General features: G+C 39.8%; 1 protein-coding gene and 1 long non-coding RNA gene across 3 annotated transcripts in view; both read left to right on the forward strand.

The window, feature by feature from the left end:
• LOC308412323 (uncharacterized protein) overlaps positions 1 to 9583 on the forward strand; it is a 74854-nt gene extending 65271 nt beyond the window's left edge. The window contains exons 20-23 of one of the 2 annotated variants that reach the window (XM_080906582.1): positions 1871 to 2077; positions 3412 to 5316; positions 6141 to 6263; positions 8098 to 9583. In XM_080906582.1, coding sequence (XP_080762708.1) covers positions 1871 to 2077; positions 3412 to 5316; positions 6141 to 6263; positions 8098 to 8124 — 2262 coding nt within the window. In that variant the 3' untranslated portion in view covers positions 8125 to 9583. The remainder of the gene's footprint in view (positions 1 to 1870; positions 2078 to 3411; positions 5317 to 6140; positions 6264 to 8097) is intronic. The other variant, XM_080906583.1, reaches the window with a different exon arrangement.
• Positions 9584 to 17210: 7627 nt separating this feature from the next.
• On the forward strand, positions 17211 to 23606 carry LOC308383406. The gene is made up of 6 exons (XR_013969133.1): positions 17211 to 17286; positions 18219 to 18273; positions 18552 to 18618; positions 19092 to 19242; positions 19736 to 19790; positions 21222 to 23606. It is a non-coding gene; the product is annotated as an uncharacterized lncRNA (long non-coding RNA).
• The last annotated feature ends 435 nt before the right edge of the window (positions 23607 to 24041 follow it).

Raw genomic sequence — 24041 nt, forward strand, 5'->3', positions numbered from 1 at the left:
GGAACGCCAACTATGACCCAGTTGTTAGACATCTGGCAGATTGGAAAGGCACACGTGACTTCTCTTGGTCGATTACTTCACTCAGTGATAAACAATTATTTGCAGACCTATTAAATTATGAAAGAAGCAAAAGTTCAAACCTCTCTAAAGTGCAGTCTGAGTCAGTGAACAATAGAGAGTCAAAAAGCAACTGAGGTCGCACAGTCCACTCAGCCCGTGTCTTGATTCCCACACACAGCCAAGATGCGATTCCTGACGTAGTCTTTAGCAGCCGTTGGATTGGTGAATATTTCCTCACCAAGAGGAGAAGAAATCCTCAGCTTCGCTGGGTATAGCATCCGGAATCTCACACCCCGACATCCGCGCAGTAGATCTTTAACTTCTTTAAAGGCCCCCCGTCTCTTCGCGACTGCAGATGGCAGGTCCGGGAAAATTAGGATTTTGACTCCATCATGCGTCAGGGGACTGTTTACCTCCTCCTTTTCTTGAACGTAATGAAATTTGACAATAAGTGGCCTGGGTCTCTGGTCTCTCGCAGGGATGGGCTGGAGGCTGCGATGTGCCCGATCCAGTGTCGGAGCGGTATCCAGGGCCAAAACCTCCTTTAGTAGCTGGGCCACAGAGTTGACAGGGTGCGTCCCAGTCTCAAAGTGCTCTCTCACGCCAAATATTCGAATGTTGCATCTGCGCTGTCTCCCCTCAAGGTCTTTGGTGTTGTCCGAAAGAGCTGACACAATTTCTTTCAGATCGTGAACTTGCTTCTCCAAGTCCACAGCCCGGTCCGAATACGTGTTTGCATCTTCTTCCAGGCTAGTTAGCCAGCTATGGTGGTCAGTGCAGGTAGTTGCTAGAGCATCAATCTTAGCACAAAGTTCAGTCCGCACTTCATCTATTTGGTCAGAAACATTGCTGCAAAGCGAATCGATCAGCTCATTGAGAGCTTGGCACTTGGTCTCGACTTTTGCTTCCAGCGTAGAAATTTTGGCGACTACATTCTTCTCCGAGTTAGCCATGGCAGCCATTAGCGCGGCCGTGTCCGGGGATGTAGCATTGCTATCAATTGCCTTGGCTCCATCAGTCTTTCTGGTGTTTTTGGACCCTGACATTGTTGTAAAGTTCCCTTGGGCGATGCGCACATTTGCAGTGGTAACTCAGCTGATGACCGATAACGCGTTAGTGCCCAATGTCACAGTATTTATATGAAAAAATAGCGTATCCCCACAGAGCAACTCAGCCACGCGTCTTTACATGTCGCTGCTCCTACGTCAACCCCCGCCACCACTGTACTCTTGAGCAGACGTGTTCTCTGGAGTGACAAATCATGCTTCTCCATCTGGCAATCTGATGGAGGAGCTGGGGAGGGAGTCAGAAACAAAGGAATGTCTTTGATCATACAGTTTGAACCAAGACTTACAAATTTAAGTAACACACTGACAACATTTAACAATTTGACTCCAACAGTCTGTCTCCCAAACAGACAATCTAAGCAACAAATAAGCACTTTCTTTTTAGTTCTTCACACTTAACATTGAAACACTGCACTATGTTCAAAAGAGTAACTGAGTAAATAAATCAAACCACAGATTAATTTTAGTACAACAAACCCTGAAGTTAGAGCGACAGTTGTATGTTTTTTATTAGTAGTAGTTTATTACTAGTGTCTGTGTTAGCCCTTTGGCGAACTGGTCAGGGTGACAAAATGTTAAACCTATGACTTCAAATTGTAGTTTAATTAATGTTACACATCCTTTCACAACAGCCAACAGCGCATTCTTGTTTAAAAAAGATGAAGTGACTCCAATGGTTTTAGACAATGAGCTTTCTCAGTGACAGAAGACACCTAAATTCATTCTGTTCTGTGTTTCACAAGCAGTCTGCACAGGATGAAGATGATAAAGGAAAAGAGCTACCTCTAGTTCCTCAGCTCAAACCTCCACGACAGCCACCAGAGGTCAAACACAAATCCCAGATGTGCACTGCTGCACATCTGGCTATATCCACCTCTGCCCCTGCTGCAGTGTCAGCACAAAGACAAGAGGGGGAGGAGGAAGAGGAGAAAGTCTTGAAAGAACTGCAGGTATACTAAATAAATAGTTATTTTTAAGATAAAATTTTTAATCTGAAGAAAACACCAGGTTGCTAATACTGAGATGAGCCTATGGAAAGCTAAATCTAACAGTTAAAAATCCAGGTTTGTGTTTTAGTTTAGCCTGCCCTAAGTGGACTAAACATGCTTCTGCTTTGACTAATAATTTCAGGATTTTCTCTGCTTTTAACTGACAAAAGCTGAACTTTAATTGTTTTCCTGTTAATGATGAATTTGTCATGACAAACAAACATTAAACCTGTTTCAGAAAAATAAATTTCCAGTGAGCATCACTGGACAGTGTTCTGCTGTATTTGCTGTAAGATACTGATTTTTGTAGTTAGAGATGGACACTGTGTAAACATATGGGGTGGCTGTAGCTCAGGAGGTAGAGCAGATCATTTACTATTCAGTGGTTCAGTCCCTGACTCCTCTGATGCATCCCTCCAAGTGTGAATGTTAGCTTGAAAGCACTTAAGCCTAAAAACGTGCTTGTATGAATGGGTCAATGAGGCATGTTGTGTTTTCAGTGCTCAGGTAGAGTAAAAGCTCTTTATAAGAACCAGTCCATTTACTTTACCATTTGTCATTATGTGCAGTGTGAAATATTGTTACAATATAGAGGTTGGCCTTTATGTGTTTTTTGTTAGCTCTGGTTTAACTCATCTGGAAGTTTGTTACATTCTCATGTAATTCTGTTTAAATCGTGGCTGAAATGAACTGTTTGCATTATATTCCTGTCACTTTGATTTTTTAATTTCCTATTACAAAAACAAGAAGAAAAAAAAGATTACAGTGAGGAATTAGGAGTAAAATGAAGTTTTAGTTTTTCTTAGCCCATATGAGAAGGTTCCTTTCTTCATAAACATGCTGCCCGTGCTGTTCGTGCTCTGTACCTACCTTTTTGGAAAAATAAACTGTAGCTGTTCGCGTTCTTTGACTCTTCAAATAATTAATTTCCTTTTAAACTGGGATCAAACTTTCTTTCACCCTTAAACCATTTATTGCTAAACACAGAGTTGTGGGTTTTTTCATATCAGTTTATGGGTTAAATATGGTGGTGGCAGCACCATGCATCGCAATAGAGGATTAGTGTGCCAAAGCCTTCTCTAAGGAAAAAAAGTCATTTATTCTGTCTCAAGAGCTATTCAAAAAATCATCATTGTCATATATCGGCTCTGATCATTGCTGTATTACATTTAAAGTAAAATAATGAATGATTGTACTGAGAAAACATGGATGTAAATTTAAAGTAATTATTGTGCAGAAAAGGCGAAATATGTACTGTTTCTGTTGTTGTTTCATTTTACCTTTTCTGTTCATAGGTGACAGAACTGACAAATAAGAATCACTCATCAGTTGGAAATAAACAAAATGCAAAAAAGGAGAGGACGTCTCTAAACTCACAAGTAGCTAATGAGTTAGCAACATGTGACCAACAGTCAGACCCTCAGCTGTGCTTTACAAATGACTACCCTCTCATAGCAGCAGCTGGACTAAAAGCAAACAGAGAAGGTGGGGAAAACAGTCTCACTGAGAACAAAGTGGAGACGGTAATTGAACAAGTGCCTTCTTGTCCAACAGTAAAGGATGTGGAGATATTTCCACTGGGAACTTTAAAAGATGTTAAACGTTTCCAGACTGATGAGGAGGAGCCAACATCAAGTCAGGACAAAGATATAAAACTAGATGAACTTAGAGTAGGAAGAGTTTCACAGAAAGAAAATGTCAGAACTCCTAATCAAGTGAAAGAGTTTGTTGGACAGGTATCGTCGCCAGCCACAAAAGAAAAGAAGGTCAAGGTTACAACAGTTGTTACTCTACAGAAAGAAAACATTCAAGGATGTGCCAAAAGTCCCAAAGACATGAATGAAACCGCCAAAGAAGCGTCAGAGAAGAAGTCCAATGTGATGGTGGTTCTAACTTTAGAATCCAGTGAAAACGAGAGGACATCAGGTCCACCAGTCCAGCAGAATGCATCACTGAGGCCTGACCAGGAGTGTGTAACTTCAACCTCCATTACAAAACCTTCCCCATTGTCACCCATCTTAGATTGTAGTAGCAAGCAGGGGAACCGGGAACAAACAGTAACAGGTAACCAGCTGCAATACACAGAAGACGGAGGTAGCCTGAGCTGTGATGAGGCTGGTGAGGGACCGCCCCCTCCACCGCCTCAGATTTGTAAATATAGCCGTATAATCTCCAAGACCAGAGTCAGACCACAGTCCAAAGAGGAAACCTCAGCCAAAATGAATGGCTCTCAAATACAAACAGTATCTGGGGACACCGCTGGTGAGCCCACCTATGTAGGACATGAGAACCATGGTTTTGAGGACGGTAATGATCAGTTTGACAGAAAACCTATTATTGTTTTCTTGAACCAGCCCGTGGACTTTCAGTCGGCCTACAAGCGGCTGTCTACAATCTTTGAAAGTGAGGAAGATACTGGTGGGATTTTTTCTCCAGAGAGCATTTCAGATGAGGAAAAGACAAACCAGGAGGAAGAGGAACAGGGTATTAGAAAAAGTAGTATCGCGAATATTAATATGGGATCGCTCACGACAGGAGATGGTCAGAATCCTCCACAAATACAGCATGAAGGACCTTCAACAGATAAAAGCTCCGCTCTTGAAAACCAGGGCCAGACTGAATCACCTTCACTTAAAAAAACTGAGACAAAAAGGAAATTCAAATTCAAGTTCCCTAAAAAAAGACTGACAGCATTTAGCCAGGCTATCAAAACAGGAAACAGGGGCAAACAAGAAGTTGTTGTTGATGAGGAGGAAGTAGCAGCATGTGGCACAACAGTCAAGGAGACCAAGAGCCAGACAAATAAATCGCAGATGTTTAAAATTAATAAAATGGAACAAATGAAGTTGGACGAAAGCAGCGCCTGCGACAGAGACAATATCTCCTCTTATATTAATACCAGACATTCAGAGTCACATAACCGGGTAGAGGAGCTCTGCAAAAATGCGTTCGACTCTATAGACAGTCTCGAGAAGTCGATTAAACAGTTGGAAATCAGTGTGGAGAGTATAACTGCCCCTGCTTCTTTATGTGACTCAGCTGACAAAGCTCAGCTTAAAAGAAAAGTCAAACAAGAACGAGAGAGAAGTCCGTCCAAAAGGTCAGCGACTCAGATCACTAAGGGTCCAAATCCACCTGAGAGAAAGAGAGCCAAACCCCAGACTGCACGCGCCAGCGAAAGAAACGGCATCAAGAAACAGGTCTGATATTCCTCTGCCCAGCTGTTTCACTGCAGTTTGCTGGGATGGTGGTGGGCAGCGTTACCATCTACCTCTGTGTTCTTTGAATTTGTCTTTCACCAGCTTTGAATTCCTCTCACAGACAAATCTTCAAACTACCCAAAATTAACAAGAAAACTGATGCATTTAATCACATCTCCGATGGAAAGTTGTTTTCCTACCATAACCTAGGTTTTCTGAACACAAGTGTGGGTTCTGCATTGCTGTTTGCCTTTTTCTTCTTCGTGTATGCCTTTCAGGGAAATTCTTTGCTGCTGTTGCTGATGTTTGAAAAGGAAAACAGTACTATGTGAGAGGGTGATCCTTAAAAATTCTACTGCTTTAGAAGAAGAAGAAGTCAAGATTTTTTCCACTTTAAATGACTCAGTCTTTTAAAACTACTTCAGTAGATACCAAAAATTATTTATAATTCTTTTTACTTTAAAGGCCAGTATGAATACACAGCTTAATTGCTTGTTTTTTTTATCGTAAAAACCAAAAAGAAAGAAAAAATGGCAGCTCCCCTGAGATGGGTCAGTGATTGGCAGCAGCATTGATTTTCATGCATTTTTATTTTTTCTACAGTGTCATTAAATGTCCGATGTCATCTGTAATCTTGATTTATGCTTTAATCTAAAGCTCTTGACTGCTTCTAATTGAATCTTGTAAAAACATTCTGTATCTCCTACATGTTTTTCAGCAACACACAGTATAGTTTTTAGCTTTGACTAGTAAAAGGGCTATATAAATGTAGTTTATCCACCATTGTCTCATACTAACCTTTTGTTTACTTTTGTAAATGGCAGACCTCCAGCAGCACCTCCAGCTCTTCTGCTCTGCGATCTCATGCCAAATCTCACCGTGCCTCTGGATCACCAGAAAAGACTCCTAAGGGCCAGCAGCAGTTCACCCAGAAACAGGCCAGCCAGGTAAATGAAGTTTGAGGACACCTGAGGTTAACAGCTCTGAGTCATCGTAGACTAAAGAGGAGTTCATCTAATGTTTCAAGGATTTGTATTCTTGTTTGGTGTTTTTGTTGTTGGTTTTTTGTGTCAACCATCATTATATTCTTCTACAGTTGCACCTCACAGTGCAAAAACATAAATGATAGTTTTATAATAAATATACTGAAGCTTCAATTCAATTCAGTTGTCTCCAACTCAAGTCAATAAACCTATACTTGTAACTATATGGGACAAGAGTCAATATAACTGTGCTATTAGAAAAGCAGAAACCATGCTCTACATGATAGAAATGTAAGCACTGCATGACTCTGGTGCTGTTTCAACCACATCTACCTACCTACTGTGTGTGTAGAGAGAGAGTCCACAAAGTGGTCCAAATGGAGCAGGATAGCTGGGTGCTGTGTAATAATGGACAAGGAAATGACCTTAAATTGAGTTTGATGTTTTGATTGCACTTGTGTGTGTTCTGCAGTGGATTTTTGTCCTGTTCTTCTTTTTTCAGATGTGCGTCGTCCTAAAGTTTCTAGATGTACCCTGTACTGTCAAGATACACTCCCTGTATACATTAGAGATTTAGTGACATCTCCTATATCGAAATTAAACATGTAATGTCTTGAAACTAGACAAATTTGACACTGAAGTTTCTACATCAGTGAGTGAATCTTGACCTGCATGTAACCTGTACAACTATCCTTCATCTGGCAGTGAGTTTTTCTGAGTTCAGAACTCCATTTCTTTAGACGCAAACACATCAGGATTCATCATTTACAGAAATGAATAATTCTGTGGAAACATCTGCCACTGATTCACTTCATGTTTATGGCACGAAGAGGTTTCCCATCCTTTAAGCACTGCATGGATGTTTTACCGTTCTTGTTTAGTGATGCATTGAAAAAGGGCTGCAGCTATTTATTATTTTAGTAATCAAATAATCTATTGATCATTCCATTGATTAATCCGATAGGAAATACTTTTGTATGTACTTAATGAGAAATAATAAATATTCAAAAGAGAAAAAACACAGGTCTTTCAAATAAACTGCTCATTGGTTTCTATTCTAGAAATTAGTTTAACTGCATAAATCTACGGTGGCCCCTAGAGACAAAGAGACAAAGCACTTACAAACTCCAAAACAGAGTGATTTATAAACACATGGTGAGTGAAAAGGGGTGAGAAAGGGAGAAACGCTCAGTGAATCATTAGAAGCCCCCAGCAACCGGTCTACTGCAGCATAACTGATCCAGCTTTGTCAAAAAGGAGCCTAGTCTTAAAAGTAGAGATAGTGTCTGTCTCCTGAATCCAAACTGGAAGCTGGTTCCATAAAAGATGGACCTGAAAACTGAAGGCTCTGCCTCCCATTCTACTTTTAAATATATCAAGTGATGTTCTGTCGTGTGCATGTCACTGCCACTGATTTGTTGTAACCCGCGGTGTGTGTTTGCAGGCTGTCAGCAGAAGCAGTAAAGCATTGTGTTGTTGCTTTGCGTGCTTCTCTGATTAAAGCCTAGCTCGAGGAAACACCCATCTGTCCACTTCTCACTGCCCAGATGCCACTGATGACCTCCAAACCTGTCCTCTTCCTGCTCCTCCACTGCTTCTTCACCTTCAGCCTTCTCTGCCTCCTTCAGATGTGCCTACCTGTCGTTCCTGAACTCTTTGCTGAAAAACTCCTTCAGTTTGTCCATCAGGCTCTTCACCTTGATCCCCCTCTCCATCCTCTTCATTTCCTTCCATTTCCTTGTCCTCACAAAACTTTTATCCCATCTCTGAATCTGAGTCGTCTCCTCCCTTCTTCTAGACACGCCTTGTCAGCACACCACCTTAACATGAGTCCAGCCCACCGTGGGCTTCGCAGCAATGGCAAGTGTCGGCATCGCCTCGTCTTCACCTCCACCTCAGCTAATATTACTCCTCACCCTCCTCCTCTGTCTCGACTTCTTCCCCATTTTCTTCTCCCCCCATCACAGTGACTCAAGGGGCAAAGAGTGTACCAACCCCAGCTCTGCAGGATGTAGCAAGAAACGCACAGGGAGCCAAGCTGTACGTGTACATGACGGGCACTGTCATGGCTTCAAAGCATACAGACATATCACTGTGTATAATGCATGTATGATGGCATTTAATGGCATCTGGAAACACAAAATCCCTGAACAATATTACTATGAGAGAAAATGCCACACAAGACCACACAGGCCAAAAAAGTAACCGAGAAAAAAAATGTGTCTAAAAAATCCCAAATGCAAAGATAAATAAAAAGTGTCATAAAGATGCCCAGTTGCTTTCTTTCCAAGTGCTACATGTATGATTTTATCCATGCACATAAACAAGCAAATTATTCTCAACGTGTGTTTGTCCCCTAATCACCGTTATCAAAATGTGAGATGACAAGAAATTAAGGTCCAGTGAAGACGGCATTTCTTTAGCTCTTCAGTCCTTCACAGAGAGGTCCAGATGTTAGAACAGTGTGTTAAATTTAACATTCTTCACCAGTCTTCAACCTGTATGTCAAAAATGTAACCAGTAATGTTGAATAAAATTGTCTCCGTATATTAACTTTAATCCATAGATATTTCTTTTACACGATCTCCATGCAGATGTTCTCATGAGCTCAACGACTGCAGATAATCAAGTGAAAATATTTCCCAGCAGATTGTAAATGACTTCAAATCAGCTCGGCTTCACTCGTTCACTGCACTAAATTGCTTAAGTAATTTCATGAACTGAATATAAATGCTAGGGCTAGTTTAGTTCATTAGCATAATATATAACAGGAACACAGGGAATATTTTTAACAGAGTAATTACCTTTATTAATGATGCTCACAACCTAGCAAGGTTTACTTCTAGTGGAGTGTTTGTATACTGCAGGGGCATTTATTAAACCAAATACTTCTTTCAGCCCTGGTGTTTGTCAGTGAATATTTTGATTGTTACTGTAGAAAACATTTTTAAGATATTTTTCCTCTTTGCTGCAAATTTGAAATGCTTAGTTTAAAAAAAATCCTAGCACTTCTTCCTCCTGGAAGAACTGCAAAGATGTCCATAAAGAGTTCACGAGACTTTCAGTGAAAGACAGACGTTGCTATGGTTTAGTCTGCTCCATTGAGTTATCATTCGTTGATAAATCAGCTGAAATCCATTGGACTGGATTGCCCATTGGTTGGGCGCCGTGTTGTTTTTTTTTCTGCCTGTCATATTATCTTCGTCTATGAGTTAACTTCACAACATGCCCACAACATTTACACCCATTGGTCAGTTCTTCAGAAGAGAAATTGAATCGAATAACACACTGTAGTTGCTGTAGTCATCATAATGGAGCCATGGTTTAGTATTTTTCAAAACCATTTTTCCAGAAAGCTTTTCCTGGTGTTTGTTTATGTTACAGCAGAGAGCTTTCTGTTTTGGGGGTTCAATACTGCTGAATATTGAGGTTGTGACTATCAGAGTTTATCCAAAAGACAATCCCATACAGACTGTAAGCTGTTTAAGAATTTAACGTGTAAAACTGTCAGTATAGAGCTTTTATGTAGCTACTGTTAACATGAAGTGCTGTGCAAATGTTTCAGGTATTAAAACTAAACTGTTAAAAACTGATGCCCTGAGTAGGTTTTTTTGCTTGCACTGTACTGTAGCTGGTGCATACTGTGCTCATTTCCATTTGTTTGTAGTGACTCTTGTCAAAATGAATGCACTTAATGTTTTATGATGGCTTTTATTGCACTTTCAAGTATGATCATTAGACCATTATAGGAGTCCAGTGAGAAGAATCACTCGGCTCAAGCAGAAGTAAAGAATGACCACACGGACGCGCCACGTGGTTGAAGAACTAAAGCAAAAACATTTCAAATTTAAACAGTAAAAAGAATATACAGAGGTCAGTGTTGCTCTCTGATATTTACCACAGGATCGGTGTTTTAATCTCTTTTAATGTCATATTGACTTCAGCTGTTGCTTCCATTGGTACCTTCCTGTCATTTTTGATGTGCAGTTCTTTGCCCACTTACTGTGACTGTACCATTAAAAACAGTAATATGCTCCTTGTTAACTCCATTTAATGTTGTTAATGTTTTTGCTTTCACTGATAACTACCCAGTCAGTGTTGTCATGTTATAGTTTGTGTGTGATTCTTACTCTGAATCGGAATAAGTACGGGGGACAACTGTGTGCACTAAGACCAACTCTTTACTCACTTTATTTCCACCTGCATGCATTGCCAGTGTGCAACACGTAATTACACAATCGAACAATAAACACATACAGCCCATACAACAAGTGTTGCATCTTCAAAAACAAAAATAGATAACTGAGCCTTAGTATCGTTGCGACTTGTTTACTGAACCTTCTTTTCAGTGCATGTTCAGAACATCAGTGTCCATTTTACTGCGTCCTACAGGACCCTCTCTTCTTCCTCTTTCTTACAACATTAATGTAACACAGAACCAATACTGCTTCTCCTGGCATTACCATGGTAACAACACTCATTCTATCTGCTTCTTTCAGATGAATAACAGGAACTTGGGATGTAGGTATCTATGAATAATAACTATTATGCATACCCATATATTTATAAAAACAACTAATTTCTTGCGATGCCACAACCAGGGACAATTATGAATACACTACATCTCCCCTTTTAAACAAAAACAGAATATTTCTTTTCTCCCTTTCCTTTGGAGCAAGCAGTGCGCCGTCCGGCAGTGTCGGCTCCAGCTGCGATGGAAGTATCGGCAATGTGGTTCGCAGACGTGGTGCAGTGGTGTAGCTTTATAGGCAAGAAGAGCTCGATATGGATCAGCTGCTTTTTTTCAGTCTGTACAGCACCTTCTGCTTCTCCATTACTTTGCGGAAACTTAGGACTGCTTGTGATGTGCTTAAAGCCGTACGCTGCTGTGAAGTCTGCAAAGGTTTGACCTGAATACTGTCGCCTATTACCAGACATGAGGACCTCTGGGATGCCATGACGGGCGAAGAAAGATTTCAGGTGAGTAATGACATCGTTTGATTTTGTTTAACAAAGCAATCTCAACAAATCTAGAGTGCTAGTCAACAGCCAGAAGGTACGTTTTCCCCCACTCTGCCATGGGCGGGCAGGGTATCCTGTTGGCATGAGTGGCTCACTGTGATTGTGTCTTTCTTGAATGCATGTTCTGCATCACCATCTCAGAGTTTTGTTGACTCAGCCCGGGCCACCACACTGTTTGGCGTACACGAGCTTTACATTTTACAACACCTTGATTTCCATCGTGTAGTTTTTCCAGCACTTCATTTCTCATTGCGGAAGGAATTACAAGCCGTGTATCTTGTGTGTGAATAAAGATCAGCAGGTGAATTTATTAAAGTGTGAGTTCAGGTGAAATCAGAGAGGTGTGTGTTAAAGAGTGTGTAAATGCCCACTGTGACGTCACATCCACAGTGTGTCATCAGTGTTTGTGGTCACAGTGTTTCTGTTTTCATGTTCAGGTTCTCGTTTAAAGTCTCTGTCGCTCACATTTTACTGTTAAATGTTTGAATGTTTAAATGTGAGTGTGTGCCTGTGTAACAGCGCCCTCTAGTGGCCTCCTGCACTATGAGCTCTGCAGACAGGAATGAGCTTTGAGCAGCTCTATGTAACCCTGGTAAACATAGCTGTCAATAAATAAAGCCTGCTAGTAAAAACAGTCATAAGAAATATATTACAGGTGATAAATAATCAATAAATAGATCATAATGGTTAAAAAACTAATTAAAAAACAACAACAATGATGCAATTCATGGTATAGTGTTTCATTTGTGTTTAAAAACATCCATCCAACCATCTTCATCCGCTTTATCCAAGGCCGGGTCGCGGGGGCAGCAGCCTAAGCAAAGAGGCCCAGACATGTTAAAGGTTAAAAAACTTGCTGCTTCACTGTGTTTTCATGTTAATTCAGGTAAAATGGGTAAAATATGTGTTCAGACTCTTATGATAACTATAATAAGAACATAACTGAACGAGACTTGGTGAGTAGTGTTGGTGAGATGAAGCCTCGTGATGAACTGAAGCTTCTATCCAACTGGTCGATTTATGGTTTGAAGCATTGTGATGATTCATTTGCTCTACTGCGCCATCAAGTGGACGATTCTAGTGAAACAGGCTCTGTGATTATAATGATGTGATGTGTAAACCTCTAAACTGAATATATACATTCTTTTCATGGTTATTTATCCCGAATATTTTCTCAGTGTGTCTGATACAAAAGAGAAAGTGGAAACTATCAGGACAGAGTTTTGATATGATTGTGTAACTGTTAGGGCTCGGTATCGTCACTGATTTCTAGAATCGATTCCACGATTGGATTCTGATCATGCATCACTACATATCCATATTTTTATATCTATAAAAAGTAGGGGTGCAACGATACACAAAATTCACGGTTCGGTTCGGTTCGATACTTTGGTGTCACGGTTCGATATTTTTTCGATACAAAAAAAATGTTCATGCCTTTTTAATTTGTCATTTATTAAAATTATAAATATATATTTTAACTCAAAAGTACAGTTTTTAAATTTAACCCTAACCCTTGTGCGTGTTTTTTATTTTGACAGCGAATGCGCACCTGCGGACCACTTATGTGCAGCCCTGGTTATTTAGCTCGTCATATTGCAGCCACAGAAATTCTTTTGTCCATGAAACCATAAAGCTGCACTTTCTTTTTGCCTTATAGTCTGATTTGTCATAACTTCTCCGTTTTGTGGTAAGCTTTTCTTTGGCTGTCACTTCTTCACCCTGACCTGTCTTATTTGGCTCAGCAGAACTAAAATATAAATCCTGCTGCTTTTACACACACACACACATAAGCTCAGCGATTCTCTGCGCGATCAACCTCTCACATGTTTAAGCTGCGGGAGATTTCACTTGTCATGTTTGCATAGTAAGCTAACAATTAATAAGACGATGTCAGAGGAATTGGTGCACAAATTATCATCACTCACAGATCAGTGCTGTCGCTCTCTATACACAGTTCGCACGATTGCAAAGTGAAAGCAAAAAAAACAAGCGCAAATTCAAACGCGATTTCAATATGTCACATATTGACAGTGGCTCACCGATGCCAATGACATAATTACCCAGCTACATTTCTGAAAGAATGCAAAAGCATTGACATATATTTTTCCTACAATAGCCCGACGGGCAGGGAAGAGATAGATTTTGGTAGCCCGACTGAAAAAATCGCTAGCTCCGGGACGTCGGGCTAGCGATATTGCAAGCCCTGTATCTGATTGAGGAATCACTCATCTTTGGAAAAGAGAGTTTATTACAGAGAAATGTCTCTTTCCAAAATAAAAGCTATACTATCCGCTTCTTCTGGGCTATATTCTCAGCAGCATAAGGAGAATCATGTGCTAACAGCTGTCTAAATGACTCGGCTAAAGTTAGTAGCATGCTTGTTGTTTTTGTCTTTGCACTAGGATGATGTCGGCGTAAATGTGCAGTCATATTCGTTGTGTTCCCACTAGTGCTTTCAGGTTAATCTCGTTGAAATGACCTTAACGCCACAACACGGCAAATCTCCGTTAACGAGCTACCGCCGATCGCCCCGTGCATGGGGCTAGACGGCCAACACGTTAACGAGCTAACTGTGCTAACACACTAGTTCCCACCCATGTAATTAAGCATTGCGTGGCACATCCAACATACTGTTTTACTTTAGTCCATGACTCGCTTACCTTCAGGGTCATACGTCACATGAAAACCAAAATAATTCCAAACGCCAGATCTGAATGAGGGTGGGGGAGGTCCATGTTGCAAGGAGAGCTTAACTTCTGTCACGCTAGCTTGCCCTGCGCTCTTCCTTCTGACTATGCTGTCTGTGTTGAGCGCTCAGTGGATCTGCGCTCGACAGTGCAGCCTAGGCAGAGTAGTCGAACGCAGATTCACTGAGCGCTCAACAAAGACAGCATCGTCAGAAGGAAAGTTGATAAAATAAATTACAAATGTTGTATTGTTCGATACATATGCGTACCGAACCGAAAGCACTGTATCGAACGGTTCAATATCGATACGAATATCGTTGCACCCCTAATAAAAAGAAAGCTGACACTTGCCAGACTTTATCAAAGGTGTAAACATCACAGCAGAGGCCTTTGTGTCAAAGTAGCTGAGGATAAAACAGAAAAACATGAAGGTGATTTTCCTGGCCTGGATTTTATAAAAATATTCTGCAGTAAATCAAAAACGAAAGAAAACCATGAATCAACATCTGAACATTACCTGATGCTGCTGAAGTGAAGCAAGGTTACAGAGGTTGGATTAGAGACACAGCAAAAGTTTTTCATTTTTAAAAAGTTTAAATATGTTCAGTATTGAACAGCAGAAATTAGGCTTTCTTTTTGGAAGTAAGTGAAAGGAAATAAACAGCATCCGACAGGCTGTAAACAACGGTAGACTTGTGCGTAACAAGCAAGCGAATAATGCAGAAAACAGATTTTTAGACGGGAAACTGTTCTTGAAGTACAGAGAGAGAGAGTGTCATGATCCAAGCAGGCAGGAACACAGGCACAAATGTAATCTTCAAAAAAATGGGTTTTATTATACCCCCAAAAAGGACAAGATGATTACAAAAATTCAAAATAACAAAAAATAAAGTTTTTAAGAAGCAAGTGGGCCCATAAAAGAGGTTAACTTAACAGACTGCTACTCAAAAGTCACTTAACAAAAACATAACTCAACAAACTGACCTGCCCAAATGAGAAACAGCTCCAGTTATATAGCAAATGAATAAACCATTATATACACCAAATGTGAAAACTAAAGAGATAACAGCTAACCATCATTCAAGAAGAACCCCATTCCCCCTGCATGATCACAATAGATGGTCCAGTCCACTTTATTGGCTTCTGCATTTGAACCAGCTCCACCCTCAGCCTCCTCTTTCAGCCAAACCAGGAAGGACTGGAGCGGAGGTCAGGTAACGCAGAAAGAGCAGAAATATAATCACCCACCTATATAAAATAACAAACAATGCAAAGCAAAGTCTATGCCACCATTTGGGCTATAGCTTAGTGCTGTCATGCATTACAGGTAAACTCAAAATATCAAATTAGTTAACTTATGATTAGTGATGGGCAGATGAAGCCCCATGAAGCACTGAAGCTTTTCATCCAATTGGTTCACCCCAACGCGAAGCTTCATGAAGCTTCATTTGCTCTAGCAGGACACCTACTGGACGTAAAAATAATAGCTGGTATGAATTTGAAGAGTGTGGCATTTTGCACACAGCCTGTAAATGTCAACAACAAAAGGAGTGTGTAAAACATCTATATTGTAGTGATGCAGTATACTGTGTATATTTATGCTGGCAGTATGGAAAGACAATAAAAACAAAGCACAAATTTAAATATCACACACGTCACTTATTGCATTGTATGATATTGTTATATCATTTAGTAACATTACAGCATGCTATAGTATCATGGCATTTGATGGCTCACCTGGTCTTGCTCCACAATCGGTGTTCCCCTTATTCTCATGCATAGCTCTGTAGTGCCTAAGCATGGATGAGGTGTTGTTGTTATATCCCAGCTCCCTGGCACATAGCAAACACCTCACCTTGTACAAAAGTACAGACAGCCTAACATAGGTTTTATTGCACCATCAGTATTATGAAAATCCATCTTCTGTGGAAATTCACATACCTTGTTGGGAGGAATAAGATCAAAATGTTCCCACACAGGGGAGGACATCCTCCTCTTCTTAGCTGGCTCCATTCTCTCCTGACTTTCTCTCCTCACTCTCATAAACCTCCAAACTGTCTCCAAACTCTCACTAACCGCAACTCTTCATCAAACACCCACATTTTGAATGAAGTCTGAGGGGTTTATATCGCTCTCATAGCTCGCGGAAAAAATTCGAACCGCTTCATGAACCAGTCACGTGGTACAGCCGGGCAGCGAGGCTTCGGACGTCATCATTTTCAGCTCCTCCCATAAATGAAGCAAGCCTCGATACGCGCTTCGCGGAAACGCCCCCTCATTACTCGACACACGCTCCGAAGCCTCGATACAGAACGTCCCATCACTACTTATGATCACAGAAGCTTTAGAGCATAACGTAAACATAAGACAAAAGACCAAATGAATATTACCCAAGCATCTCAGTTGTGTGGTTGCATGCATCCATCACAGAGAGAGAGAGAGCGAGAGAGCTGTGCATGAAGTGTGATTTTTATCGCGCTCGAAGCGAAACAGCAAAAGTCAGAGTGAATTCATGACGATGTTTATGTGAAGCGTAGTTTGGATCTTCTTTGGCCGCTGCTTCATGTTGTGTTGGGCTCTTGAATAACACTCCTGCTCAAGTGATAACGTGGAGCAACAACAATCTTTAATGCAGTTTTTCTTGTGGCTGTTCACGTGCCAACCCATTTCCTGTTTGTGGGTAAGTACTGCCGCCTAGTGGCGCATGCATGTACATCCATATAGATTACACCACAGTTCAGTCAATATTGTTTGGACAGAGATAAAAGCTGCAGCTTCAGAATCAGCGCAAAAAGGGCGTAAACACAAAGCGCGGACCGGCCAACGGATCAGAATCAGCGAGCTGTCGGCTTTCAGCCACGGCCGTGTCCGTGCCGTCGGGTGAGAAAGCCACATCTCACTGATCCTGATCCGTGATCCATAAACGCTTTGTGTTTATGTCTTTGTGCACTGTAAAATGTAATTCTAGACGTTTGTTTTTTCAACATATTATTCTATATCAGTTTGACGATAGATGACTGAAGTTGTTGTTATAACATAGAATTACAAGTTAAAAACGTCCCAATTACACCAAAAAAAAAGCTAACTTGAAAACTCATGTCCAGCTAAATCAGCAACTTATCTTAACTTGACAATGTGGGTAAGTTGAGCACAGCAGGATTCAAAACTGTCCCACGTGACTGCTATCGAGGTGCATCATGGGGAATTGGCGGTTAACGACATGCTCACTTTACTTGGACGTTTTCTAATCGTCTTCTTTGGAATCTGCTTTCACGGTGAGTAACATTGGTTATAACTATAAGGAAAGAGAGCTACGAAAGTTGGAACATGTTTTGAATTCATGGCATGACGTGGGTTTTCTCTTTTACCGAAATGTTTGCTTTAGCTAATGTAACTTTAGCCCACAAGGTCCAGCTTGTGTGTCATGACCAAACTTGACCTAATAAACTGACATATGGCCTTTTTTATGGGTTTAATGTGGCACTGACCAAGTCACAAGTATTGTGCCGCTAGCTTTAAGGTTGTGCACTCAACCACTGCTGCGATATTAGCAAGCTAACTCAGCTAATTAAGCTTATTTCATATTGTCTCTGTACTTGTAACAACAGGCTGTTGTATTTTGGTGGAAGTTCATTTTGGCAATATTTCCAATAACTGGCTGGGTTCAAAAAGAACTTTTTGGCAGGACTCCGATGCTTGTTGTCATCTGTTTACACCTATGTAATCACTTAAGTTGTTATTAAGTGCTGCATGCTAAGCTGCAAGAGTGCACTGAGGATTGAGACAAAATATGGTCCACAAACCAGCATTATATTAGTTTTTATCAGATAGTCCTCCAGTGTGTTTATTTTTTGCTTTAATTACATTGTGCAGTTATTTGTTACCCTGAAATGCTCTATGCTTAACAACAGCTCACTAATTTAACTTATTTTTGGACTCTTGTGATCAGTATGACCAGATTGTGTGAGTTTCCATACTAAAAGAGCTGTAGAGATAAAATAATTGGCATAAGAGACACTGATTTTTGGCATGATATACTGCAGAAGTGTTTTTGGTTTTTTTTTTTTTGCATAATTTACCTTTTAATTAAACTGCATTCCCTGTATTGTAACAAAACTAACATTGTTTATATGTCAGAAAATTAGCAAACATGAATAAATGGCGAAAACAATATAATTATAACATATTTTTATTTTACTTATTTTAGGTCTGTGAAGCCAAACTTGATGCTGGGGATTTAATTTTGTCAGTGGAGTCAAATGGTAAGTTACAATTTGTGCATTTTGTCATATTGGAAACACCACAGATTATATTGTAACTTAATAGCTCTGTAGAACAAATGATATAAAGATTGTAGTGTCAGGGTCCTTAAGAAGTAATATTGCACTATTGATGATCGCATGCAGGTGGCATAAACTAAATATTCAGACGTGCTACCAACAAATGATTCATTAACAAAAGCAGTGGAGCAGACTGTTTAGGTTCTTGTGGTTGTAATAACATCCATAACTGAAGGTTTGTCATTAATTTATTTTCACAGGTCTAGATGATCACATCTGACTTTGTCATTTAAATGAGGTGGACTTGCAAACTTTGCACTCTTTTGGGTAAATTGCCGTCCACTACATATACACAGAATGTGCACAGTATTTCAGATATAAAAAGCGAGTATGTAATGGACTCGCTGGCTTTAATGTAAAAAGCCTGTTGTGTAACTTTAATGAGGCAGTTGGACAAAAGCAGTATTGCTCATCAAGGTAAACATCTGAGGAATAAGGCAATTGTTACTTGTCCTTTCACTCAGTGTTCTTTTAATCACACATTTACTCCAGTTTTACATCACATAAGTCATTTTCACAATCATTCTACTTTAAAAGATTTCAAGACAGAGCTTATTGTTCTCTGAACTTCCTTGTTTGCTGAACGGCAGGTAAAGTGCATCTTTTTGTTTGTTTGCTTTTGTGTGTTTGTGTTTTCTCTAATGGGCCTCAGATTAAGCCTCAGTTTGCTTAAATTTGGGTCTCAAAGAATCTTTTTTTATTCTGCCTGTACTCCCCACCCCTCTTCTTCTGTTGCTCAGGTTGAAGCAGAATTTGCCTGTCTTACATCTGTTGACCTGAAAGGGTTCCTTTTTGCTATGCTTGACCATTATGGAGAGGTTCGTGGAGCTGTACAAAATCAAGAGCGGCATGGGAGGGCTAACTAGGCTCATAAAATGCTTCGGTGATGATGTAAGTGTTCAACTGCGAAATCTAATCCTTTAAGTTTTAGGTTATCCAGTTCAACTGATGAACTCATTGAAAGAAGGCTGATGAGTAAAGTCTGTCATCACATTTCACAACTGGACATTTAGTGTGGTAACTTTTACTGTGTATATTGGTGGTAGGTTGGATATCATTGATTGATTGATTGGTAATTTATTTCAACATGTGAACAATATACAAGTACATTTAGAAAAGAAATAAGAGAGAGAAAAAAATACTATACAAATTACATACAAAAAACCATTCTGATTAATTTACATGTTGAAAGGGAGTGGGAAGAAGTATACACTTATTTATCATATTCTACTTGAATGTCCTGATAAGCCTGATTCAAAATCTCCAATGATAATCATATATTGATGGAATTATGTATCAAAAGCTGTGAATTTGGAGCTGTCTGCATGCTTCATAAACACTGTTTAAAAAGTGTTTTTGTTTTCTTTTTGACTTCTTTGACCAGAGCCCTACACAAAGGAAGAGGACAGAGGACCTCACACACTCTCAAGACTGTGAAGGTTAGCATTGTTTATTTTAGTAAATTTTATAATGACAGCACCACAGTGGATTTTAAACTAAACAATAGATGCCACATGATAACATGTGTACTTCTTCCTCACCAAATGTATTATTACAAGATCTTTGACACTGGATTTGGTCTGGGTTTCAGAGAAACTAACTGGCAAGCTAGCATTGATATTATTAGTGTCTTGTGTTTATTCGTGTCTTCACCAGGGTCTTTGACATTTCGCTGCTGTACTCTTCACTTCAGCTTTACGTTTGATTTCTCACATTGTATATTGTAATGGCAGAGACATTAGGATATTTAAGGGGCTGCAGTGGCTGCTACAGCTGTGGGGGGCAATACTTCGTGAAGTGTCCTGGACCCTGGAAAAGAGACTGTGTAGACTGTGTAGACTGGGTAAGCAATTAAAGGCAAGGCAAGGCAAGTTTATTTGTATAGCACAATTCAACAACAAGGTGATTCAAAGTGCTTTACAGAGACATTAGAAACAAGAACAAATAAAAAGCATGATTTAAAATTGAATAAAACAAGCAAATAAACTATAGCAAATAAAGGTTACTGGCCCAGAGTCATTGGGCAGCTGGGTAAAGGTGGATGTTGATATTCAGTGCCAATTATGCAACCTGTTCAGCCATGTCTATATGCTCTTTTTTTTTTTATGCTGTTAATATAGGGAGAAAAAATAAACTTGAATCAATAAACTGATTAAAGAAGCATGGTCTATGGAGCCACAATCTGATCCTGTAGTGTAGCTGCAGTTTGCACAGTTCATGTATTCTCAGACAGATTTGGTTTAGAGCACAGCCAATATTTAGCGTAAGTAGATTTAAATTTACACACACTGGTGATGGCAGCTACATTGTAGCCACAGCCACCCTGGGGCGCACTGACAGAGGCGAGGCTGCCGGACACTGGCACCACCGGGCCCTATGACCACCACCAGTAGGTAACAGGTGAAGTGTCTTGCCCAAGGACACAATGACTGAAACTGTCGGAGCCGGGGCTCGAACCGGCAACCTTCCGATGATAAGACGAACTGTCAACTCTTGAGCCACGATTCAGTCATCCACCCATGTGTGTGAATGACTGAATGTGTAAAGCGCTTTTGAGTCCTTAAGGTACTAATAAAGCGCTTTACAAATACAGGCCAGTTACCATTTAAATGGAAAATTTTGTTTGAATTCTGCAATTGAAGACATGCTCAGTTATTTATGAACATGGTCTTTGTTTAAAGCAAGAAATGGATTTGTAACATGGGGGTGCATATCTCATTCTGAAAAAACTTTACTAATAAGTGTTACCCAAAGCCAATCAGCATCAGCCAAGGCATCAGTGTGGCTCTTCTTTGGAAAGACATGAATTCTTAAGCACGAGGGATATTGTGTAATTTTATTTTATTTTTTGTCTTTGAACCCTTTTATAGCCGACAGGTATTGAAGACACGTTTTCTAAGAGGATGAAAGTTGCCATTGTGATGGTGAAAGAAGAAGACATCATCGATGTGTTGGTTGTCGTTGAGGCGGCAGTAATCCTGTCTAATCTGAGGGATGTCTCAAGTGCCATTTCCATGCTGATGGGCCTTCTCTTTGCCCTCAACATAGACTATCCAACGGAACTTAAGGGCATCTTTGAAGTCATTCAGAACATCCTAATGAACATTGGTGGAAGGCAGTGCGTCTCACTAGTGCATGGTCTAAGAAACAGACTCTTGCAGAACGCCATGCAGAACTGTAATTGTATGCTCACAGCATACAATTGCCTTAGTGTTAAGGACAGTTTTTATTTTACTGTTTGTTTTTTTTATTCTTGCAAGTTCTCATTCTCACTTTTGTATGTCACTAAATGACTACACTTTACATTCCAGATTAGACAATTACTCATTTGTTCATGGTTTAAGAAACTTACGTGAACAACAATATAATGGTGGACTCTGCAGATGCTTATCTCATCAAGTCAGTAGTTTTTCCTTTGTTTTGCAATTGAGCAGACTCAAACTAATGTTGCTGAAATATTCATATTATCAAATGTTTCAGAAGCATGCACTCATTTTCAGAGATATTGGTTCTGTGGAATTTGTTGCAATTGTTTTTGTTTTTTTGGGGGGTTTTTTTTCTTTTTTTTTTTGCCTGTCCCGTTTGGCTCTTATGCCATCAGAGTTGTTGTCTAAAGGCAAAGAAAGATGCCCAACGGATTTACTTTACCAAATTGACCATCCCAGCCTTGCCGTAATGGTCCATTTGATTCACCTTTTATTGTTCATTTTATTTTCACTTACTGAATACGGGACAGACTTGACTGGAGGAAAGAAGGGGAGAAAGAAAGAGGGAAAGAGAAACAGCTGAGAAGAGGGACGGGGGAGAAGGGCAAAAAACAAAAACCAACAGAATGAGCAGAAAAAAAAAGAAAAAGAAAAAAAAATGCATCTATCAATCACCTGGATCACCTGCTGAGAAAGAAAAAAGAAAACAAGCAGAAGAGAACAAGAGTAATAGAATAAACAACATCACAATGATATATGGGAATATGACAGTAAATACTAAATATTAAACATTATTGTGCAGCACATAAGATCAACAGAACACAGTGTGCTTTGAGGTAGGAGCCAAAAAGGGTGTAGTTTGTGGGTGTGATCACCTGTGTGTACACCTGTGAGCATGGACGCGCTTGTTTTTAAAAGGTTCCTTCATGTAATGATCTGCTAGAGGGTGTGGGGGGGCCACAGCCCCGTCCTCCAGGGCATGAAGCAGGTATGGAGGAGATCAAAACTCCAGACATCCAGAGGCCCCCAGAACACAAGAGACCAAGGAAGACCAACAGAGGGGCAGCCGCGCCACTGTCCCAGTAAGAGCTGAGGAGAGTCCCAGATGAGGGCTCACTCAGCAGCCGCGGAGCAGAAGCCAGGGGGAGTTGCAGTGACGCGCCCGTGAGCTCCGCCGGCAGCCAGCCGTGCCTGAGTGACCGAGCCCCAGGCCCCAATTTGTTGCAATTGTAAACGAAGACAAATAGAAGAGTTTGATGTCTTAGTTGTTATAAACTGATCTTTACTGTCACTCATCAAAGGTTTTGTACTATTTTAATATTTCAAGTTTTGTGCTAACAGGTGTGACTGAGCACAATGAAGTTTAAAAATTTTGCAAATGTAAAGAATAACTTTTCTAAAATAGCAAGTGTCCCGTTGATACATTACAATAATGCAGACTTTATGTTGTTACTTCACAAGAATCACTACTGCTCCTAGAGTATTGGTCAGAATTTAATCTTCACCCAAACTGGGCTCAAGACCAAGTTCAAATTTATTGTTTCACAGGGAGCAACTTTTGAGTTTTGATGGATTGTGAGCCTGATGAGCTACGTCACTGATTTCTGTTTCTCAGATGACTAAGATGGCACAATAAATGTTGAATGTTGCATGCTCATGAGTAATTATCTTGTCATGTTCTTAAAACAAACTTTCTGCCTGAATTGATCAGATACACTTTAATGGAATCTGTGGGTTTTTATTTTTTTTCTGTAAACAACAGAAAATTTATTTAAAGGAATGTAGATATTTAAACCTGAACTCTAAGATAAGCCTAACAGGTAGTTTTGCTGAAATGGACGTTAGAAAGCTTAAAAAAGAAAAACTTAAGATGTTCAATACACATTTTTCTTTACATCCAGTCAGTCAACTCTGATAATTAAAATGAAACTGATTTACGAGTTCACTCAGCTACTTTAAGGAGCTCAGTTAATTAATAAACTTAAATCAACTTAGCTAACAGATTATGTTAAGCTGAAATAGATTCCTAAGTTAAAAGAACTACTAAAGTATTTGAATTAACTGAAAAACCCAAGTCAACTGAACTAGGACAAGAGTTTAAACAATAGATTATTTTAATTTAGCTGAAAGGGTTTTCCCAAGTAAAAATGACAATTAAAGGAGTTGAACTGGCTAACAAATCTCAGTCAACTAAACTAAGATGAAAGTTTAGACGACATGTGATTTTTCATCAACACAACATTTGGTTGTGTTACAAGAACAAACTCTATTTCTTGACTTAACTTAAAATTTTAAGGCAGCCCTTTACCTGATATTTTTAAGTTGAAACAAGTTATATTTTACAGTGTGGTTTAAACTGTGAATATACTGCTGTGTATTGAAGTTCCTCTTGTTTTGCATAGAAATATACTATAATATATATAATATAATATAGTCGGCCTCTTGTGTAAAGGACACAGTGATGCTAAAGTCAGAAGCTGTGGT

The sequence above is a fragment of the Rhamphochromis sp. 'chilingali' genome, assembly GCF_963969265.1.
Source record: "Rhamphochromis sp. 'chilingali' genome assembly, chromosome: 16".
Classification (NCBI taxonomy): domain Eukaryota; kingdom Metazoa; phylum Chordata; class Actinopteri; order Cichliformes; family Cichlidae; genus Rhamphochromis; species Rhamphochromis sp. 'chilingali'.